Consider the following 18,248-nt stretch of genomic DNA (forward strand, 5'->3'; position numbering starts at 1 on the left):
AATATATTTTTGATTAAACAAGTACAAGAATAGACTTTGATATTTTTAAATTTGTCATGTTTAAGTTCCTGTGAGGGCATTTAATTCCCAAAATAAACACAAAATCATTAGTTTTGGGTTTAATCCATCCATCTAAACGCAGATTAATAGACAGACGGTGATTTTCTTCTTCTTCTTTTTTATGAACGTTGGAAATAAACGCCATTAACGGTAATAAATCACCAGATCATCTCTGTCATCCTGCTCTCTCGTTTGTAACCACCCACTTGAACCGGAACCGTTTCTGGGGATTTGCAGCCCTCCCTGTCGGTGAGTCGCCGACTCTCACCGCTGCACACATCACCGTGCGCCGCCGCCGCCGCCGCCTCCGGGATGCGTCCTGCTCTGCGATGCCCGGGATAGCGGGGGCACATCGGCCCGTTTCATAGCCTCCACCGGCCGCGTGGAAGCGACGTATCCCCCGTGACAGCCTGACAGGATCCGTGGGCGCCGCTGTGAGGATGCTGCCTCTGCGCTCCGGGGATCTCTGCTGACCGGCGCGTTTCGGCTCCTGTTTGAGCGGAAAGGATCGCCAGTTTTTTGGCTGTTTCTTTGCAGCAGCAGCAGCAGCAGCAGCCTCCGCCTTTTAGGGGTTGTTAGAAAGGGGGGAAAGATGGGGAGCACGACCTCTTGCTGCGTGTCTGCCAGCCCCAAGCTCCGCAGAAATGCCCACTCGAGGCTGGAGTCGTACCACCAGGAGTCGGATCTGAGCAGGGAGGAGACAGGATGCAACCTGCAGCACATCAGCGACAGGGAGAACGTTGACGGTAAAACAAACAAAAAACAACCAAAAACATTTCATCAGGTTGTCAACGTGGCATTTTGCACCGAGAACACTGTGCTAAAGTTATTTAATAATCCTGGTGTTAGTTTTAAAAGGGAGTGCAGTGTTTAGAGAAGGATGGAACCATTATAGGGATTATAATAATGTTACTGTGACATGAAAAATCCAACCAAACGACATCATAAAACCCAACTACAGCCTCACTGAGCCACTGAGAGACTCTTATGTAAATAGAATATCACTGAAATTCAATTAGAGACAATATAAATGAATGAAATGTAGCCTAATAGAATGAAAATGACAGTTTTAGAAATTGGATCACCAGAAACTAGAATACAGAAGCTTAGAAAATCCATATAAGCATCATAAAGTAATGGAAAAACTCAATACAGTTAAGCCCTTTGAGAATACTAAATAAAGCTGATGATGATATTTATTCCAAAAGCAAAAAATAGGACCACTGTAGCCTTCAAAATCACATATTATGGTTATTTTTAAACCTTAAGTGACCACTCTTGAGCTGCTATATAAAGCAACTCGACTTCTTTTTTTGGTTCTTGAAGAGGTTCTACAAGAGGCTTCTTCGGTTAAGAGGTGGAACATGTTCAAGCACCAAAAAAATAGAGAAGTCCAGCTGCTTTTTACTGAAGCTCTCAGGACGACTTGGACGTATTTTCCTGTGATCTGCACCTGAAGCAGCATCATCCACCTCTGCTCACCCTCCTCGTCTCTCAGTAAAACTCAGTGTGAAGCAGAGATGCATCAGTGCAGCTGGACACACACTACAGTCATGCATGTGCAGTTTTTTTTCTCTCTTGTGTTGTCTTTGCACAGAGATACGGAGCTGCAGACAACATCCTGTTCATGAGGGCAGACTCCTTTGTGTTGCTCTTTGTTTTCAGGCCGTGCATGAAAGAAACTGCAACTACAGATCGCGGCCCCCTCCTCTGACACATGCTAATATGCATTACAATTGACCCATTCACACTGGAAAGTGTCTTCTAAATGGGCTGCCTCTTTCCAGCCGACAGCCAACCATTTCATATAAATGGATTTTCTCAGAAACTGTACCCAACCCTCCTTCTCCAGTTGTTCTTCTTTTTCAGAATTGCTCCTTCTCTGGTCAGCTTGATTTCAAACTGGGTTTTTTTTGTAATTACATGATCAGAGAGTGAGATTACATTTGTGATCCAATCATTTTGACTTTGGCTTTTTAGCTGTAATAGCTTGTAACGTGGTTTATAGCAGTGCAGTGTAAATGTTCTTATTGTAAGGGCTGCTAGCTGTTTGTCGCTCACATTAAGCTGCACTCTGGGTAGACTTACACATGAATTCTTCTGGAAATAGTTTTTTTTTATTGAATAATATGAAGATAATGAGCAGATGCATTTGACGTGTTCTTTAATTTTTTATAAACCCTTTTCTGATGCGTTCACACAACATTGCTGCTTCATCAGTCTTTTAAAGTGATGGCATTTGTGATATTTGTCATTTGCGCAAGATTGAAGTAACATAAAATGGCTAATAATGCACTACAAAGCAAAAGGCCGAGCCTAAATATGCTATTTCACAGCATATTTGATTTAACTGTAGCTTATAAACTGTATATGTGAAAACTCAGTAACCTTCTGTTAGATCTTGACTGATCCTGTTTCTATGTCTGGGATAATTTATTATTATAAGTAAATAATGCGCACAGCGCTATCTTTATACATGAATATAATATATGTATATATAGTTACCATTGTGGTCTGATGCTGCAGGTATTTAATAAACTCAGAGGAAAAACTTTGAAACAGCTGGAAGCAACAAACTAACCTTCTGCTCCTGTTTACGTTTTGTCAAACTCAGACTGGTGAGTCCTATTAATTTGACCTGTTGTGTCTTCATCACAGTGAAGTTTTGTTTTAATGGACATTTCAGTTTGAAATATGTGTGTAATTGTGGAGCAAAGTGAATGAGAAAGGCGTTTTGCGATTGTAGTCCGCGAACTGTCTCTTTTTCTGCTCTCTGCATTGTTTTTGGATCAAAATATGTGGAAATCTTTAAAAATCCTTCACCAAATTACTTGTGATAGTGTCATAAATGCTACCAGGCTTGATCTAGTAAAACTGCTGTTAGCAACTTTTAGGGAAATTGTGCTCATTCAAACATGAAGTCAACGCGTTTGGATGCCATCAGATTATTGGAAAGAGGCGCATGTCTGAAAACAGTTCTAATTTGTTTCAGTAAGATGCTCTGAATCATTTTTAAAGTTATGGAGAGATCATACGACAGACTATTGTTGCTTTTTGAGATACTCCCATATTCAAATCAGGTAATTTTCATCTGAGACATCCATCTTTACCCTTAGTTATTAGAGAGACATGACAAAACATTGGATCAACACCAAGTGTAGACGTTCCATTTGACACCATCAGTTCTTACTTCCTCTTTATAGTGCACTACTGCTACTACACTGTGTGTACGTTTTGGCTCCGGGAACACATCAAACAAGTTGTTATACTAGGCGACAAAATGCAAAAATATTCTTACATGCTAAACTGAACAGATCTTAGATGTGTTTTTGCTACAGTAAAGTGTCAGCCTTCATTAGCTGCAGTCAAAATGAGCAGATCTCTTTGTTTGCACTGAGTCAGCATGGTGGGAGACCTGCTTTTTATTGATCAGAGATGTCATTTCCTCTTGGAAACTAATAGACTGTAGGCCACTTCCATTCTGCATGCCATTTGTGGAGGCATTAAATGGAGTGCTTTGTATTATAGTGGGTGAAAATTGTTAATACGGCTTCAGTATCCCTACCAATGCTGCTATGAGATCAATGAAAACAAACTGGAATGTTTATTTGGGTGTGTTTCAGGTCATCGTTTCAATGAGATGCTCATCTAACAGAGCTGAGAAAGTGGCATGAAGGAGATTCAGAGGGTCGGCTGACGCTCCTCGATGGGGATGAAGGCGACTCGTGCTGAGAGGCCGTCTGTCTCTGTGATTGAAGCCGGAGCGTGTCTAATGTGTTCGTTCTGTTATGAATTCACAGACAGTATGATGGAGATTAGCGGGTTTCATTAGAATCTGCAGTATCAGACAAAAAAAGCCCTCCTCACTCCCACTGAAGAGAAGCCCAGAGAGGCAGCTGTGAGCCTGTGAAGCAGCAGATAGAAGAAGCCTCCAGGGACGGATGACTGCCGCGAAGTAACGCCTCAATTTAGAGCACGACATGGTGCTTTCAGTGTGTCACATGTCCCTTATTGAATGGGCCGGCCTTTGGGCATCCAGAAAGTTGGTAACATTTTCGTCTGAGCACTCTGTGATGCAGTACAATTAGGTTTGGAGCCCATTAGAAATTTGCACAAAACCCGTCCATCCATTTAAGCCACTTTGGTTTACAAACCGAGCCAGCAAATGCCGGCAGGAGTATGTTTCCATTTGAATGCACAGAAGGTCATTTACAGTCATTTTTTAACTGTTTATTAAAATGTGAAATATCATCATCAAGGTTACCTTAAAACCCAAGGAGAGTTACTCTGAATAGCAACCCCGAATCCAAAGGTATAAAATTGGCATTTATCGTCCGTTTTTACGAGAAACTAAATAGTAAATATTCACATTTGCCAAACTGGAAGCAAATGTTTGGTGCCTTACTTCCTGTTACTGAATTAAGGGCTGTCATAATGCTAATATTAACCATTTTCTATTTTGGACTGATTTATTATTCATTTTCAAGCAACGCATCTGTTTTGCTGATACCATTTCAATCCCACAAGCTACTTCAGATGTTGTAGGTGAAACGTGCATTTTAAATTAATGATACTACCCTTAGTCATCTTAGAAATAACCTGAATATAATCTGCATTGATCTCATCCACGCTTGTCCTAATATTTCTGTACATATTACTATATTTTTGGAGTGAAAAAAAGATGCCTCCATTCTTCTAAAGCTCTGCCGGTGGCTCTTCCCACCAGGGAATCAGCTTTTAATCTTATTTGGAGATGCAAGGAGCTTCTGTAAAATCACAACTGAACTTGTCTTTCAGGTTCTTGAAGATGTTTCACCTCTCATCCAAGAAGCTCTTTCAGTTTAGTTCATTTTTTAAGTTTTTCATAGCCACTCAATGAGCGGTTAAACATCTTCAAGAACCTAAAAGAGAAGAAACAAGAAGTCCAGTTGATGTTTTACTAGAAATCTGAAAATCTACACAGGCTTTCTTGAAATGAGAGAAATTCACAGCAATTCTAAAAGAGTGTGTTGGTGTATAAAGGCAGCACGAGGATGTGCAGAACTCAGCGTACTGCCTTGGGTTTGATGAGAGCCTCACAAGCTGCTTAGCAGAGAATTATCATCTCTTTTTGAACAGGCTGTCACACATTAAATGGATTACAGAGTTCAAGGAGTCATGGAAAACCTTGGTAGTAGTTTGTAGAAATTTCTCTTGCAGGGGAATCTGATCAAAAACAGGAGAATTTTAAAAGTTGTGATATTCAAGTAGTTGATAATAGCAGCAGGTAAATTAACCAAAGCTTGGCTACTGGTAGAAGATTTAATGAACTCACAGAGGAACTCATGTGTAACGCTGGTTTTGGGAATTAGTTATCAATATAGGAAGCTTTACATGTAATGACGTCCTCCGAGATCAAAATTTAATTAAAGTATCGACTTGATAGATGTTTTTTCCATCATGAATCGAATTCACTTGGGGTGATTTTGGTTGTGGAGTTTGACATTGACCAGAACTTGATGCTTTTAAGGATAAATTCACTTCGTAACACCATCACTTCACTGACCCAGAGACTTGATGGCTGTCCAGAGCTAAACTGTGGGCGGCTAGAATTTCAGAATAAAAGCTCAGTCAGGAAGAGGATGAAAGTTTTTGCTGTTTTGAAGGACTCTCATATGTTCATGCAAATGTGCAGTTATTTTGGAGATGCTTTTTTTGTCACCTTGTGCGAAATTGGAACTATTGAGAGTTGCACATTTTTGGTCACAAAAAAGACAAACGTAAACACTACTAATATTTGGGCAATGTGTCACTAAATATGAGATACATATGTGCTCTGTAGAGAGTTAGAAAATACTAGCATCTCAGTGCAGAGGTAAAGAAGAAGCCTATTCACCTTTTACTGCAAGTCTTCACACTAAAATCACATTCTCAGCACACTTTAGATTTAAAAGCAGGCATGTGACAATTTAATACAATGACACTTACATTCATGTGTTGTTTTCTCCACTGATTTTTATTATTTTAAAGAGTACAGAACTGCCCTAGTTTTGTGGCACATTTCCACCATGCCGATGTGAACACACAGGGGCTCATTCTGCATGTATAGACAGACAGCAGCCCTGGAGGTGGAAGACGAATGGAGGGAGCGAGAACGAGTGGACAAAGCCGTCATATGATCTACCTTTCTGTGACAAAGCCCACTGTGTTCCTCTCTTAAAATGACTGTTGTTTCTGTGAGGCATCACGCGTCAGCTGACGCTCTTACGTTCTGTTACAGTGTGTGGAGGGTTGGAAGGAAACCGGCTCCACCAGTGTCTGTTTAACACTGTGGTGTGATAGCTGAATATTCTTTTGGACTGGATTAACAAACTTATGTTTTGTTTTAGAACTTGTGTTTGCTGATGTGTCTGGCTGGAAGTTGACTTGCTTTGCTCTAATAGCTAATATTCCAGCTACAGATTATATTGCTAGAACATTTATTAAACTGTGTCGGTGCAGGAACACAGATTTCAAGATAACAGGCTTTTTATTATGGAACTTGAGCCTGTGTTTGTTCCTGTTTTTATTGGGATGATTGAACTTGTAAGGGACTAGTGTGATATCTGCAATCACAGAGTTTATCTGTGATCTCTGCATAGTAGATTGGGATTGTCAAGGGAACACTTGAAACCGATAACTTGGACATACCCACCTCTGGGTTCTTACTTTGTTTTCTCTCAACCTCTTGTACTAGTCTTTAAAATTTGTAGTTTGAAAGACACAAAGTGTTGAGTGCTGTTTGCTTTACCTCTTTATTGCTAGATCAACTATTCTGTGGCAGTTATTGTGGTTACCTTGTTTGCTGATTTAGTTGGTAGTTTCAGGCTCAGAAAACAGACCTCAAAGGCTCAAGAAAGTTAAGGATACATCAGTCTTTCCTTTGTTTATTTCAGGCCAACAGTCAGCAACAGGCAGATGATTATATAAATACAGCACAAGCCAAATGCTACAAAGCTACAGCAGCAACTGTAGGCCATGCAGATAATCTGGTAAAAGAGTGAAAGTTGCCTGGAGGAGATTATATACATGCACTGATGTCTAAGCAGGGATCAGGTGTGCAGACAGGTGACAGACTGATTAGGTGGTTAGTTAGTGTAGAAAAGAGCTGGTTAGCAGAGGCCTGTTCCATAAAGCAAGTTTATCAAAGAAGCCAGGTTTATTTCAGTTAGTCTGACTTATTGCCAGTAATTTCTTAGTGTCTTTGTCGTTTTTTCTACTGTTCCTTCCATGTTTGCATCGAGATCTGAGATAAACAGCATTTTAATCCCATCTATGTCCTGTACATATGGCGGAATTGACAATAAAGTTGGCTTTGACTTCAATATAGCTACTTGAGGGGGTTATGCTGGGAAACTAACCTGGTCTGGTTATCCTGCCTGTGCTACTGAGTGGATTGGAAAGTGAAGACTTTAACACTTACTGTCTGGTGGGCCAGACTTTATGATCCATTATCATAAAATAATAAGAAGTTAGTATAAACACCTACCTAGATGTTACATTTATTTGCTATATGACATCAAATATTTAGGGTTATGCTATTCAAAATTCTTCTTCCTAGCAGCAGCTGACCTCATCAACCAGGTCAGAGACCCCCAGTGTCACAGCCTCTCCTGTTTCAACCCCCACCATAAGCATCGACTCAGGGTGTTACTTTAACAAACAGCTTTTTTGCAAATCTCAAGTTGTTTGCACAATATGCTGTGTACATTTGTATAATCTCAGGCAAATAACTTGCACATTAGCACATTGCTGTAAATTGTATATATTTCCATTACTTCTTAAAATCTGATTTGCTGCATTTGCTGTTTATTTGTCCTGCAACACTGTCATTTTAAACTTTCTTGTTCCTGTTGAAAAATTCTCTACTTGTCAATCTTTCCTGTTATGCACCAAATCACCAAGTCAAATTCCTCATATGTGAAAACCTACTTGTCAATAAAACTGATTCTGAAGTAACTCTCAGTCTAAATCAGCCCAATAGAAAAACAATAGCTACATAAATGGTTCAAGTTTAACTGTAAAAATGAGGCTAAATCCACCATCTGTCTCTATCCTGTATTTCCAAAATAGGAAGCTGTTTTTAAAATGTATTTGCTTAAACATTTAAATCATTTATAACTATGTAAAAAAAAAAAAAAAAAAAAAAAGTCAAGAAAAAACAAGAGTAAACCTAACTGCCAGAGCCACACAGCACATTTCTCCTAAATAATTTCATGCATGAATTATACATCAGTCCAATCCAGGTAAATAGAAATGCATAGCAAACATAAGCAAACTGTAAATATTTTAGAGATGTCCACAATAATTCCACAAATATTTTTTTCTTCAGTAAAGCTCATGTTTTATTCAAATGAGCCCCGACTCCTCTGTGTTTCACACCCTGGAATTAATGAGGTTGAATCAAAATATTTCATCACATTTTCACTTTGTTGCTGTTTGCATTCAATCGATCAGCAGTTTCTTACCGGCTTTTCTGTCTGGTTTTGTTTCTGGAAACTGTAGAAGCTGTTTTGGTTTTTAGATGTTTAGTTTCTTCATATGTTAAATAGGGAGTGATACTCAGTGGATGTGGATATTTCTGCTCTTTCTGTTTAACATGGTGGATCCATCTGATCCATATTCACCCTCTTAGGCTGCTTAACAAAAGTTCCATGAAAATATCTTGAATTAACTTGATTGCATGAACTTGAGCTGACCTTTACTGAACTGCTTTAGTCCTGATTGATCTGTTAGTTTCATTCCAGTCCGATGTTGGACTTAAATCCCCACTTTTGTTAAGATAAGATAAGATAAAGTTCTTTATTTCTCCCCACTCCAGGGGAAATTTACATTGTTACAGCAGCTTTATTTACAATAAAGTTAGTGTGCTTTATGGAAAAGGCTGCAAGTGAGGAATAGCATGGTTTGAAATGACAAGAGGTTGTCGTGGCAGGTGAAGCATCCTCATAACGGAAATATACATAAAGCATATACTGATCAGCCCCAACATTAAAACCAAATGAAGTCAATAACACCAGCAACACCAGCAGCTCCCTCAGCTCCACCACATCACAAAAACTGCTCATTAAAGCCTTAAGGAACTCAAACAAGAGCCCAAGGTGTAGAACCAGCTTCCAAACTCCCCAGATCCCCTGAGGCCACCAGGGGGACCTACGTAATATTGATCCAGTGGTTTTAATGTCGGGGTTGATCAGTGTACACTTTCACACACATTTCTTGTTCATATTTCATGCCACACCACACCCATCGCGGTTTTTATAAATCAGCTGCTCCTCATGTGCTCCGAACAGCACAACAAACAACACATTTAGTCCTGTACGGTCCTGCTTTCTAATCAGGACCACAGCACGAGATGTTGCATGGAAGAGAACACGAACTGCACTAAAATACAGTGGAAATATTAACATTATTTTACAGCATTTCTACTATAAAGCACTTTCCAAAGCCACAAATTGCACAAAGAGATGAAAACAAATCACTATATAGGAGTTTTTTCGTAGCTTTGCATGAAATTATCGTAAAAAATGAATCCTGTTACTGTTTTTATCAGAGTAGTTTTTAAGCCATGATAGGAGATTGGAAAAAAAAACAAAGTAAACCAGAGAATAAAGGAATTTAAAAAAGTTTTGCTCGAATAGTGCATTACATCCAGTTCTTTCTCATGTTGAACCCACATCAAGCAGCATTACTATTTTTACCGCAGCAGCAGCAGCAGCAGCAGTCATGTTTCACCAGGGACAGATGGCTCGGTTCAACACTTCTGTAAAGTTGAAACAGCCCTGAGTTTGAGAATATTGTAAAAATAACAACAGCAGATCAAAGCACCCAAACCAATGATCAGGACCCATAAAATAGAGACTTACTGCTTCTTTCGCCCTTTTTTGGGGATAAATTATTTAATTCAGGGTCTATTCACAGGAGAGAGGCTTTGTTTGATTTATTGACTAGTAATGAGAGAGTAATTCAGTCCCAGTGCACACCGAGACCACCTCATCTCGCTAATTATCACATCAGAAAGGCGTGTTGGCTTTGAGCTGTCGGGACAGAAAGCACTTTAAAGACGGTCTTATTTGAATAAATAAGGATCAGATCTTAGAGGGCGCTGTCAGGACGGATTGCACAACCAATCAAAAGCTCCGTTAGACTGATGAGGATAAATATGCATCATCTGACCTGACCTTGAGACGGACTTGATTTAACCAGGGTCAAACGTGATTTGTCTGATAGCGTCGTGTCGGCGATGTTTCTACAGCATCACAGGAAATGTTGCTCCTGAATCCATCTTTGGAACTGACCAATCGTGGTGTTTTGCAACTTGGATTTGGCAGTGGATAAAATTAATATTTTTTTTGACTGAAAAGGGATTTTAGAAGTCGGGTGAGATAGAAAAACTGAGTTTGTGAGGAGGTGGTTTCATCCCGAAGAGACAAGTCCACGTGGAACCAAAAGTGCAGCAGTAACTGAGCAATTTTTGGACTTGGTTGGAGTATTGTTTTGCAGGTTTTATAGCTTTTTCAGTTCAGGTTTTGTTCGATCTGAGCAACACAGATACTTGTTTTTGTTCAGGCAGCAATATCCCTAAATTCGGCTTCAGAAAAGTTTGTGCTTTTGGTTTAAACAGACAATTTGCCAACTTTACCCATATGTTGGAACACCTGAAATGGTACAAAGACCTGAAAGCAAATTTACACTATATGCATGTTTTTGCATTTTTTATGCAAAGCAATGAAATCATAACATCAGCTTTGGTCAATTGCAATGATTGCACTGGAGCAACATTAATTATGATGTCGCATGAACATCACAAACAGCAATATCAGATGAGAGCCCCCCATAATGCAGATTTATTTATTTTTTACTACAATTACTGTCATTTGCCACAATGTTCTATTTAGGGTATGAAGAAATAGATAAATTATGATGTCAGAGATGTCACTGTTCCAATTTGTCCCATTTTAAAAAATAATTTAGATTCCTAACTGTTATTACACAAATCTCTATTATATCGCCTGGCACAAACTGTGCTAATGCTTTCTTAATCTTGACAGCTTGAAATGTGGGAAGAAATAAAAGTTCAATGAAAAAAAAAAGGACTTCTCTAATGTTTACTCCACCAAAAAAGTAACTGTACCAGGATTTGATGTAATCACAGACAAAACAATGTCAACTTGTACATTAAATTTAATATCACAGCTCTAAATGAACTGCATGAATTTCTCATTAGTCCTGCATTACTGAGATGTAATCCACCAGTGGTTTAATGAAGTTTAATGAATTCTTAGCAGGGAGGTGGAATAATTGGTGCAATGGAGCGGATTAATTCATTGATTATGTTTTCTTCAAAAAGAGGCAGGAGTATTAAGAAAAAGGTGAATCATTAAACACAGTTACTGAGAGTTTAATAATACACCACTGTCGCAGAGTACTTTGTCGGTATGAAAGGTTCAAAAACGGTTCAAAAGCTTTGCTAATCTTGCCATTTTATTTTTTATTTTTTTGCTGTAGTATTCTAAGCATCGTACACTCTGTATTTTTAGCAACAGGACTGATGTGTGTGTTTGTGTAGCTTCTGTTATCAGTGCTTTCCCAGGGAACTCTCCCTTTGTGTCCCAGGAAAATGGGGCCATGTGCATGTGTGATCTGGTCCTGTTTGTTTTACCTGCTGTGATACCACTCTGAGCCAATGGTGTGTGTGTGTTGAAACAGTATAAGGGGGGTTAGAATAACGTCCTACTGCTGTTTGACGCGCAACATGATAATGAAGATGGAACAAATGTTGAACAAAAGCCGTAAGTCCAAGCGTTCAACCTGATTTATCAAAACTGACATTAATAATCTCTCACTGACCTGAATGTATTTATAGTGCACAACACGCAAACATCTGAACAGAAATCCAGAATTTTTCGCATCATTTAATCAGGATAAACGTACCAGAAGTCAATCAACTTGAGAAAAACTTGTCACTTTCTGAATAAGTTTGATAGTTTATAGTAAGATAGAGCTGAATCCTGCAGCTCACTTCTGTTACACATGAAAGTCACCCACCTATTATTAGTGATTTCTGCTCAGTGGACATTAAGCATGTTCATATGAAGCACACAGCAGCGTAGTTCAAATTGTCCTCTAAGATGAAACCACCGAACATTAACACGCATGACTGACCAATGAACATGTTCGCTGACTGCATGGGAGTGAATCAGTGTCCATGTTACCATAGATAACAGCAATAACAGCAGGATCACATTCATAACATGCACTTTGTAGATGTTATTCACACTGTTGTCAGAAGCAGAGCTGGTCTCAGGGTGTCAATAATCCAAATACGTGAAGCCTAAAAATGATAGCTGATAGCTAAATTTAAAATGCAGTGTGCTATAGCAACACATTTTAGATGGAAGTGACAGAAATACCACTGTCAAGGATATTCTGGGTAATATGTTAACCAATATCTGGCACCTAATAGATGAAAAAAATAGTGACTTTGTTGAGATAGCACCTCTCAGAAACAAAGTTCTTTATAATAAGACCAGATATTTCCTTCAAATAAGATCTAAAACATAAAATATCACAAGATGAAACGAATTCAATGGTTCCGACAGATACCAACAGTTACACTAGATTTAAAGGAGGAAACTGAGATCTCCTGGTAGGAAGTTCCAGAGCTTAGCAGCCCAGACACCTAAAACTCAGTCATCTTTAATAACAAGTCGAGACTTTGGAACTATTACTAGAGTTCAATGTCCACTATCTGGCTCTCTATGTGATTATAAGATAGTAAATGGTAGGAACAAACCAATTATTAGCCTAGCCAAATATTGGGGTCAATATATGGCATTTTGTTTTTCCAATTATTGGTATAGTTATTTTTGATTACTGATTATCGATAATTAAATGCACTGCTCTGAGTCTGAAACTGCCTCTCCTAGTCTTTCGTCACTCTGTGGTTTCATCAACATCTCATTAGCAGAGAGACAAACCACAAAAACTTACAAGAAACACAAACAGTCGCAACAAACCAGGAGATTAGCTACTTTCACAACGGCTAAGGCTATGCTAACGACTAGCGCTTCAGGGTGCCTGGAAAACAGTAACTAATAATACTTCAAACTGGCTCTTAGTGGGGAAATAAAAGTGATGGAACCTTGAAAAGCTAATAATAGAAGAACACTAGGAGACAAACTGATCAATCTCAATGAATTGATCATGACATCTGTACTGCTATTGAACAAATTCATCTACAGTAATCCATATGAATGAAGAACCCTAGTTAGAAATGACAGGTTCCCTGCTATCACATGTTGGTAAAATATAACATTTAATGTACATTGGTTTCAAATTTTGGCTATTGATCTCTCTAGATTACCAATAATCAGCATTAGTATCGGCCCTGAAAACCCCATATTGCTTCATCCATTATCTTTATCACTGAACCAGTTACTTCCTTTCTTTTTGTATGAGTGTAGCCTTGTCTGAACTTATAAATTCTTCAAAACTAATTCTATTAAACTTACACATAAACAACCAGCTCTGGTGGTAAAGCACTGCATTGTAAAGGTTTGACATATTCAGTGTTGTATGGGAGAAGTGAGAATATTCTAGGGACCTACAGGCTTTTGTTGCACCCAAACAATAAGTAAAATCGTTTTCATAATTTGAAAATCTGTCTAACTCCCTGAAGGTGTTTGTCAGACATGAAGTAAAGAGCTGCAGAAATGGATAAGATGAACGTGTCCCTGAAACACAACGGATTGTGGTAACTGATAGCAGCGTCATGTTGCTGAGGCGGCAACATTTAAGGATGTGATGCTTCTCTCTGTGTGTTATGTACGACAGAACGGGCCGGCTAAGCGAAACTACTCTGTCTGAGACACTGACACAGCGATATGCTCTAAAGAGAAAGCATCCAAACCACAGCAAACAGTGAAAAGATCTAACACTTAATCCTCAACAACCCACTGTGCTGTCTGGTTATTATTCTGCAATGGAGAAAGAACATGCTCAGGATTCCTCAGATCACTGTTTGGTTTACGAGGAATATTTTGACAAGTTTAAAAGGGGTTTAGAAAGAAGCACATCAGCACAACGTTGGAAACACTATAGCGCAAGTATGGATGTGGCTGTTAGAAGCAGGTTGCGCTTGTTGTTAATTCATTATGTAAGAGCAGTGAGACAGACAGGTAGGCCTGCCAGCTGATGGCTGAGCCGACCTCCTCCTGTTTCAGAGTCCACAAGCCGACCGCAAGTCTTCGTTAAAGTTTACTTGAGGTGGTGAATATCGTGTAGCGACACTTGACACTGGCTTCTGTACACAGCGGGAATTCCAGTAGGGTGGCCTAGTAGCATGCAGGATTTATTCAGAAATGTTAACATTCATCAAAAATGCTTTAAGGACCATGAAAGACGAGTTTATTTCTATTATTTAAACACAGAAACTATTTTAAGAGCTTTAAGTGAGCCGTAATTGAGGAAAAAAAATATCCTTCAAACATGAGGACTTTGTTTAGTGACACATGAGGCAGAGATGCAGTTTTTTTATGGTTAAAATGTATTAATTTTGTGTCGTTAAAGACAAAGCGACCTGTTATGTAGGGGCGGCTGTGGCTCAGGTGGTAGAGCGGGTCGTCCAATGAGCGAAGGGTCGGCGGTTCGATTCCCTCTCTGTCCTAGTCATGTGCTGTTGTGTCCTTGGGCAAGACACTTTACCCACCTGGCCTCCAGTGCTGCTACTCACACTGGAGTATGAATGCGTGTGAATGTTGGTGGTGGTTGGAGGGGCCGTAGGCGCAGATTGTCAGCCACGCTTCCGTCAGTCTGCCCCAGGGCAGCTGTGGCTACAAATGTAGTTTACCACCACCAGAGTGAGAATGTGTGAGTGAATGAATAATGGATCCATTGCATGTGCTTTGAATATGCCTAATAGAAAAGCGCTATATAAATTTAATCCATTATTATTATTATTATTATTATGTCATTGTCGCTACATGTGCAGAGAAATTGAAATACCATTTCTCAGTGTAACAGCGTACAAAAAGGAAAAATATCTAACTAACCCATCCACCCACCAAATCCAAATGATGCCTTTACTCAAGTTCTTTGGTAATAGTGTGAAGAAAAAGGTTTCTTTTAGCATTAGGAAATTTCTGGCAGAACCAGGCTGAGGGAGGTTGGCCACCTGCCTCAACTGTTGGGGCGAGAGTAAAGGGAAGAGAGAGAAAGAACTACAGAGAAACAAACAATGCAAAAATGAAAAAAAAAATACTGGGTAGGTTGGTGAGGCCAGACATATACAGTATTAGACCTACCCACCCTAACAAGGATACTAATGAATCCGAATACAAAATATAAATACAGGTGTTATTTAAAACTTTACTTTTAATGACTTATCCTGTTGCTTTTGTGGAAAAAAAGTGAAAAGAAAACAGATATTACATTTTTAATACAGACCTACTTATTCATAGCTGTCACACTGTGTAGGTGCTTTTTATTTTCCAGACAGATTCCTGGTCGTGACTTCAAAATACTAACTCAGCAGCAAACATTGTGTGTTCCTGGCAGCCTCAGAGTGACTCTGACTTGACACATATATCATGTATTTGAAACATCAGCAAAAGAAAAATAATTCCCCAGTGATGAGGAAATGTTTGCTTGTGCATCATGCAACAGTTTATCTGCACATCTGCCATTTCTCTCAGTCTGTAGTGTAATGGCTTCTTCTGTCTAAACATATTTCTTTCTGCAAAACTGAATTTTCCTCACAGCAATGTGTAGCAGAAATAGTTAAGTCTGTTTGCAGGATGTTGACCGCATTACAATGAGGATTGTGTCTAAACTAGGTAAACTTTCTAATCTCAAATGGGGCTCAGTGAGGGAAAAAATTAAACTAAAGCTCACATGTATCATGATCTGATTGGATGATCGAAATAATCCCTAATAGGATGATTGAAAACACTGACAGGAAATGGTTTATTTGTGTTGTTACTCTCCAAATATTACTTGAAAAGAAGCAAATTACCAATATTTTCTTGAAGTTTTAAGACTACAGTGGTATTAAAATTAACCAGCAGATTGCTTTTTTCAGCAGTCAGTATCTTTAAGAAGCATTAAAATGCATTTTGGGGAAGTAGTTCCATGACAACACGTCAAATTCAAAAAAGTAAAAGCCGACTTTATGGTCAATTCTGCCATATGTATAGGATATAGACAGGACAGAAATGCTGTTTCTCTCAGATCCTGGTGCAAACATGCAAGGCACAGTAGAAAAAACAACAAAAAAACAACAAAGACACTAAGAAACAAGTAATGCTATGCAATGGATAGTGCAACAGTGTCGTAAAATACTGCCTGGCTGGTGTGCAAGTAGGTAGATTTGCAGATGGAAAAAGCAGTGCAATATATTGTAATTGGTACAAAATAAGATGACGTGATGAAAAAGTCCAGTCTGATTGTAGGACCAGCAGATATGTTGGCTGTAAAAAGAAAAGCATCGTGTCCTGTGGGTAATTATAGTTAAATCTTATTCATGTTACTAGACCAGAATGCTTCTCTGGTCAGTCAAATATCCTCAACTCCTGCAGGTCCATTCCTCTCACTGGAAACCAGCGCAGCTACTGTTGAAGCTCTAATTTGTGAACGTGTTGAAATCTGCAGGACGCTGGGATCCTCCTGATTACAGTTGCATAAGGTGCTAACAGGACTGAAGTCTAATCCAGGCCGAGTCCTTCAGCCTAGTGGGCTGCTGAGGCCTTTGGTCAGAACTAATCACATGCACAGTTTGTGTATCTGGAAATAACGGCAGGTGAAAGAAGCAAGGTTGAGTACTGTGGAAACTTTGAGCGACGTTATTCATGGATTGTAAAAGTAATAATTGATCAGCTTAACCCTTCACCAACAATCAACCAGTTCATCTGTTATCATGTTTTCTGAAGGGCCACTCCCTAATAGAGGATTCATATCTAATATCCAGCTGCCTGTTTATTGGTACAAAAGGCTAAAACCAGTGCGGTGTTATGTAACTGGACTCCAGTAAATCCAACCTTCATGATGGTTATTCAGTTTGTTTAACTGGACAAAATATTAAGAACATTTATCAGGGACCTAGGAAACCTTCCGCCTAAACAAACTCCCATCCTGCGATGCTGTGAGTAGATGGCACAGAACTGCAATAGTATTGAAAGATGAATCATTTTTTAATCCATTTAGCTGATTTTGAATATTGCAGAGGATTATTTAATCTGCATAAACAAGATGTAGTAAAGTTTTCCTTACAGTTAATCAGTTCTGTTGAAAGCAAACATTATAACGGCTCAGATGAATTCAGTTTGCGCTACATGTCCTGAAACATGTCGAAAAAACAGAAGATTTAACTGATTGAAGCGTTTTTCTCGGGATATGATTGCTGCTACACAGTGTTACTCTACGTTTTAACCTCTCCTACAGTCAGTCGTCCGACAGCAGCTGCTGCGATTGAAACAGATGATGCACCATGTTGCTCTCCCACCGCCTGCATTGTAATCAAATAGTCTGGATCTTAATCTGGATCTGTTACACTCATACTGTGGGAGTCAGAACATTTGGCAGTGCAGGCTGCATGCCGGGCATTTTTAAATGCTGATTTCACCAAAAGCAGCCTCTTTGGAAGTCGCCCTGCTGATGGAGAGCTCCACTGGATTTCATCTTTGTCCACCATAAACCATAATGCTTATGGTTTATGGTGGTTTTTGTTGAATATTAATGAGATGAAGTCACGTATTTGTGCTTATAATGCTTCCTATGGAGATAAATCTTCCTTCTCACTTTATATTAACCATTCGTGTTTGTGTTATTAAACTAGCCGATGTTATCTACAAGGAAACAAGGCACAGAGGAATTTTTTGGCCTCTATGGTGAGGGCACATATTTTGAGAGCGCTTCCCTTGTGCTTTAAAAGATGCACACACATAAACACATCCTCTTGCCTTCAGGCCATGATGCAATTCAGATTAGCTCTGGATGGGAATGAATCATGCCTGGATGTGTTTGTGTGCACAGGACCCCCCCCCAAAAAAAAAAAAGCCTCACAAAGGGAAACCTAGCAGGGAAACAGAGAAAAACCTTGCGTTTGCAGAAAATAAAAAAAATATTAAGAGCATGTTTGAATCTTAAAGACTAAGTAGCTATCATTTATGAAT

General features: G+C 39.2%; 1 protein-coding gene across 3 annotated transcripts in view; it reads left to right on the plus strand.

The window, feature by feature from the left end:
• The first annotated feature begins 284 nt into the window (after window positions 1-284).
• Window positions 285-18,248, plus strand: part of LOC111575892 (cyclin-Y-like) — a 28,088-nt gene continuing 10,124 nt past the window's right edge. For 2 of the 3 annotated variants that reach the window (XM_023281301.3, XM_023281302.3), the window contains exon 1: window positions 287-806. In XM_023281301.3, the coding sequence (XP_023137069.1) occupies window positions 653-806 (154 nt within the window). In that variant the 5' untranslated portion in view covers window positions 287-652. Of the gene's footprint in view, window positions 807-18,248 lie in introns of all 3 variants that reach the window. The other variant, XM_055014525.1, reaches the window with a different exon arrangement.

Source organism: Amphiprion ocellaris, chromosome 10 (genome assembly GCF_022539595.1).
Source record: "Amphiprion ocellaris isolate individual 3 ecotype Okinawa chromosome 10, ASM2253959v1, whole genome shotgun sequence".
Classification (NCBI taxonomy): Eukaryota; Metazoa; Chordata; class Actinopteri; family Pomacentridae; genus Amphiprion; species Amphiprion ocellaris.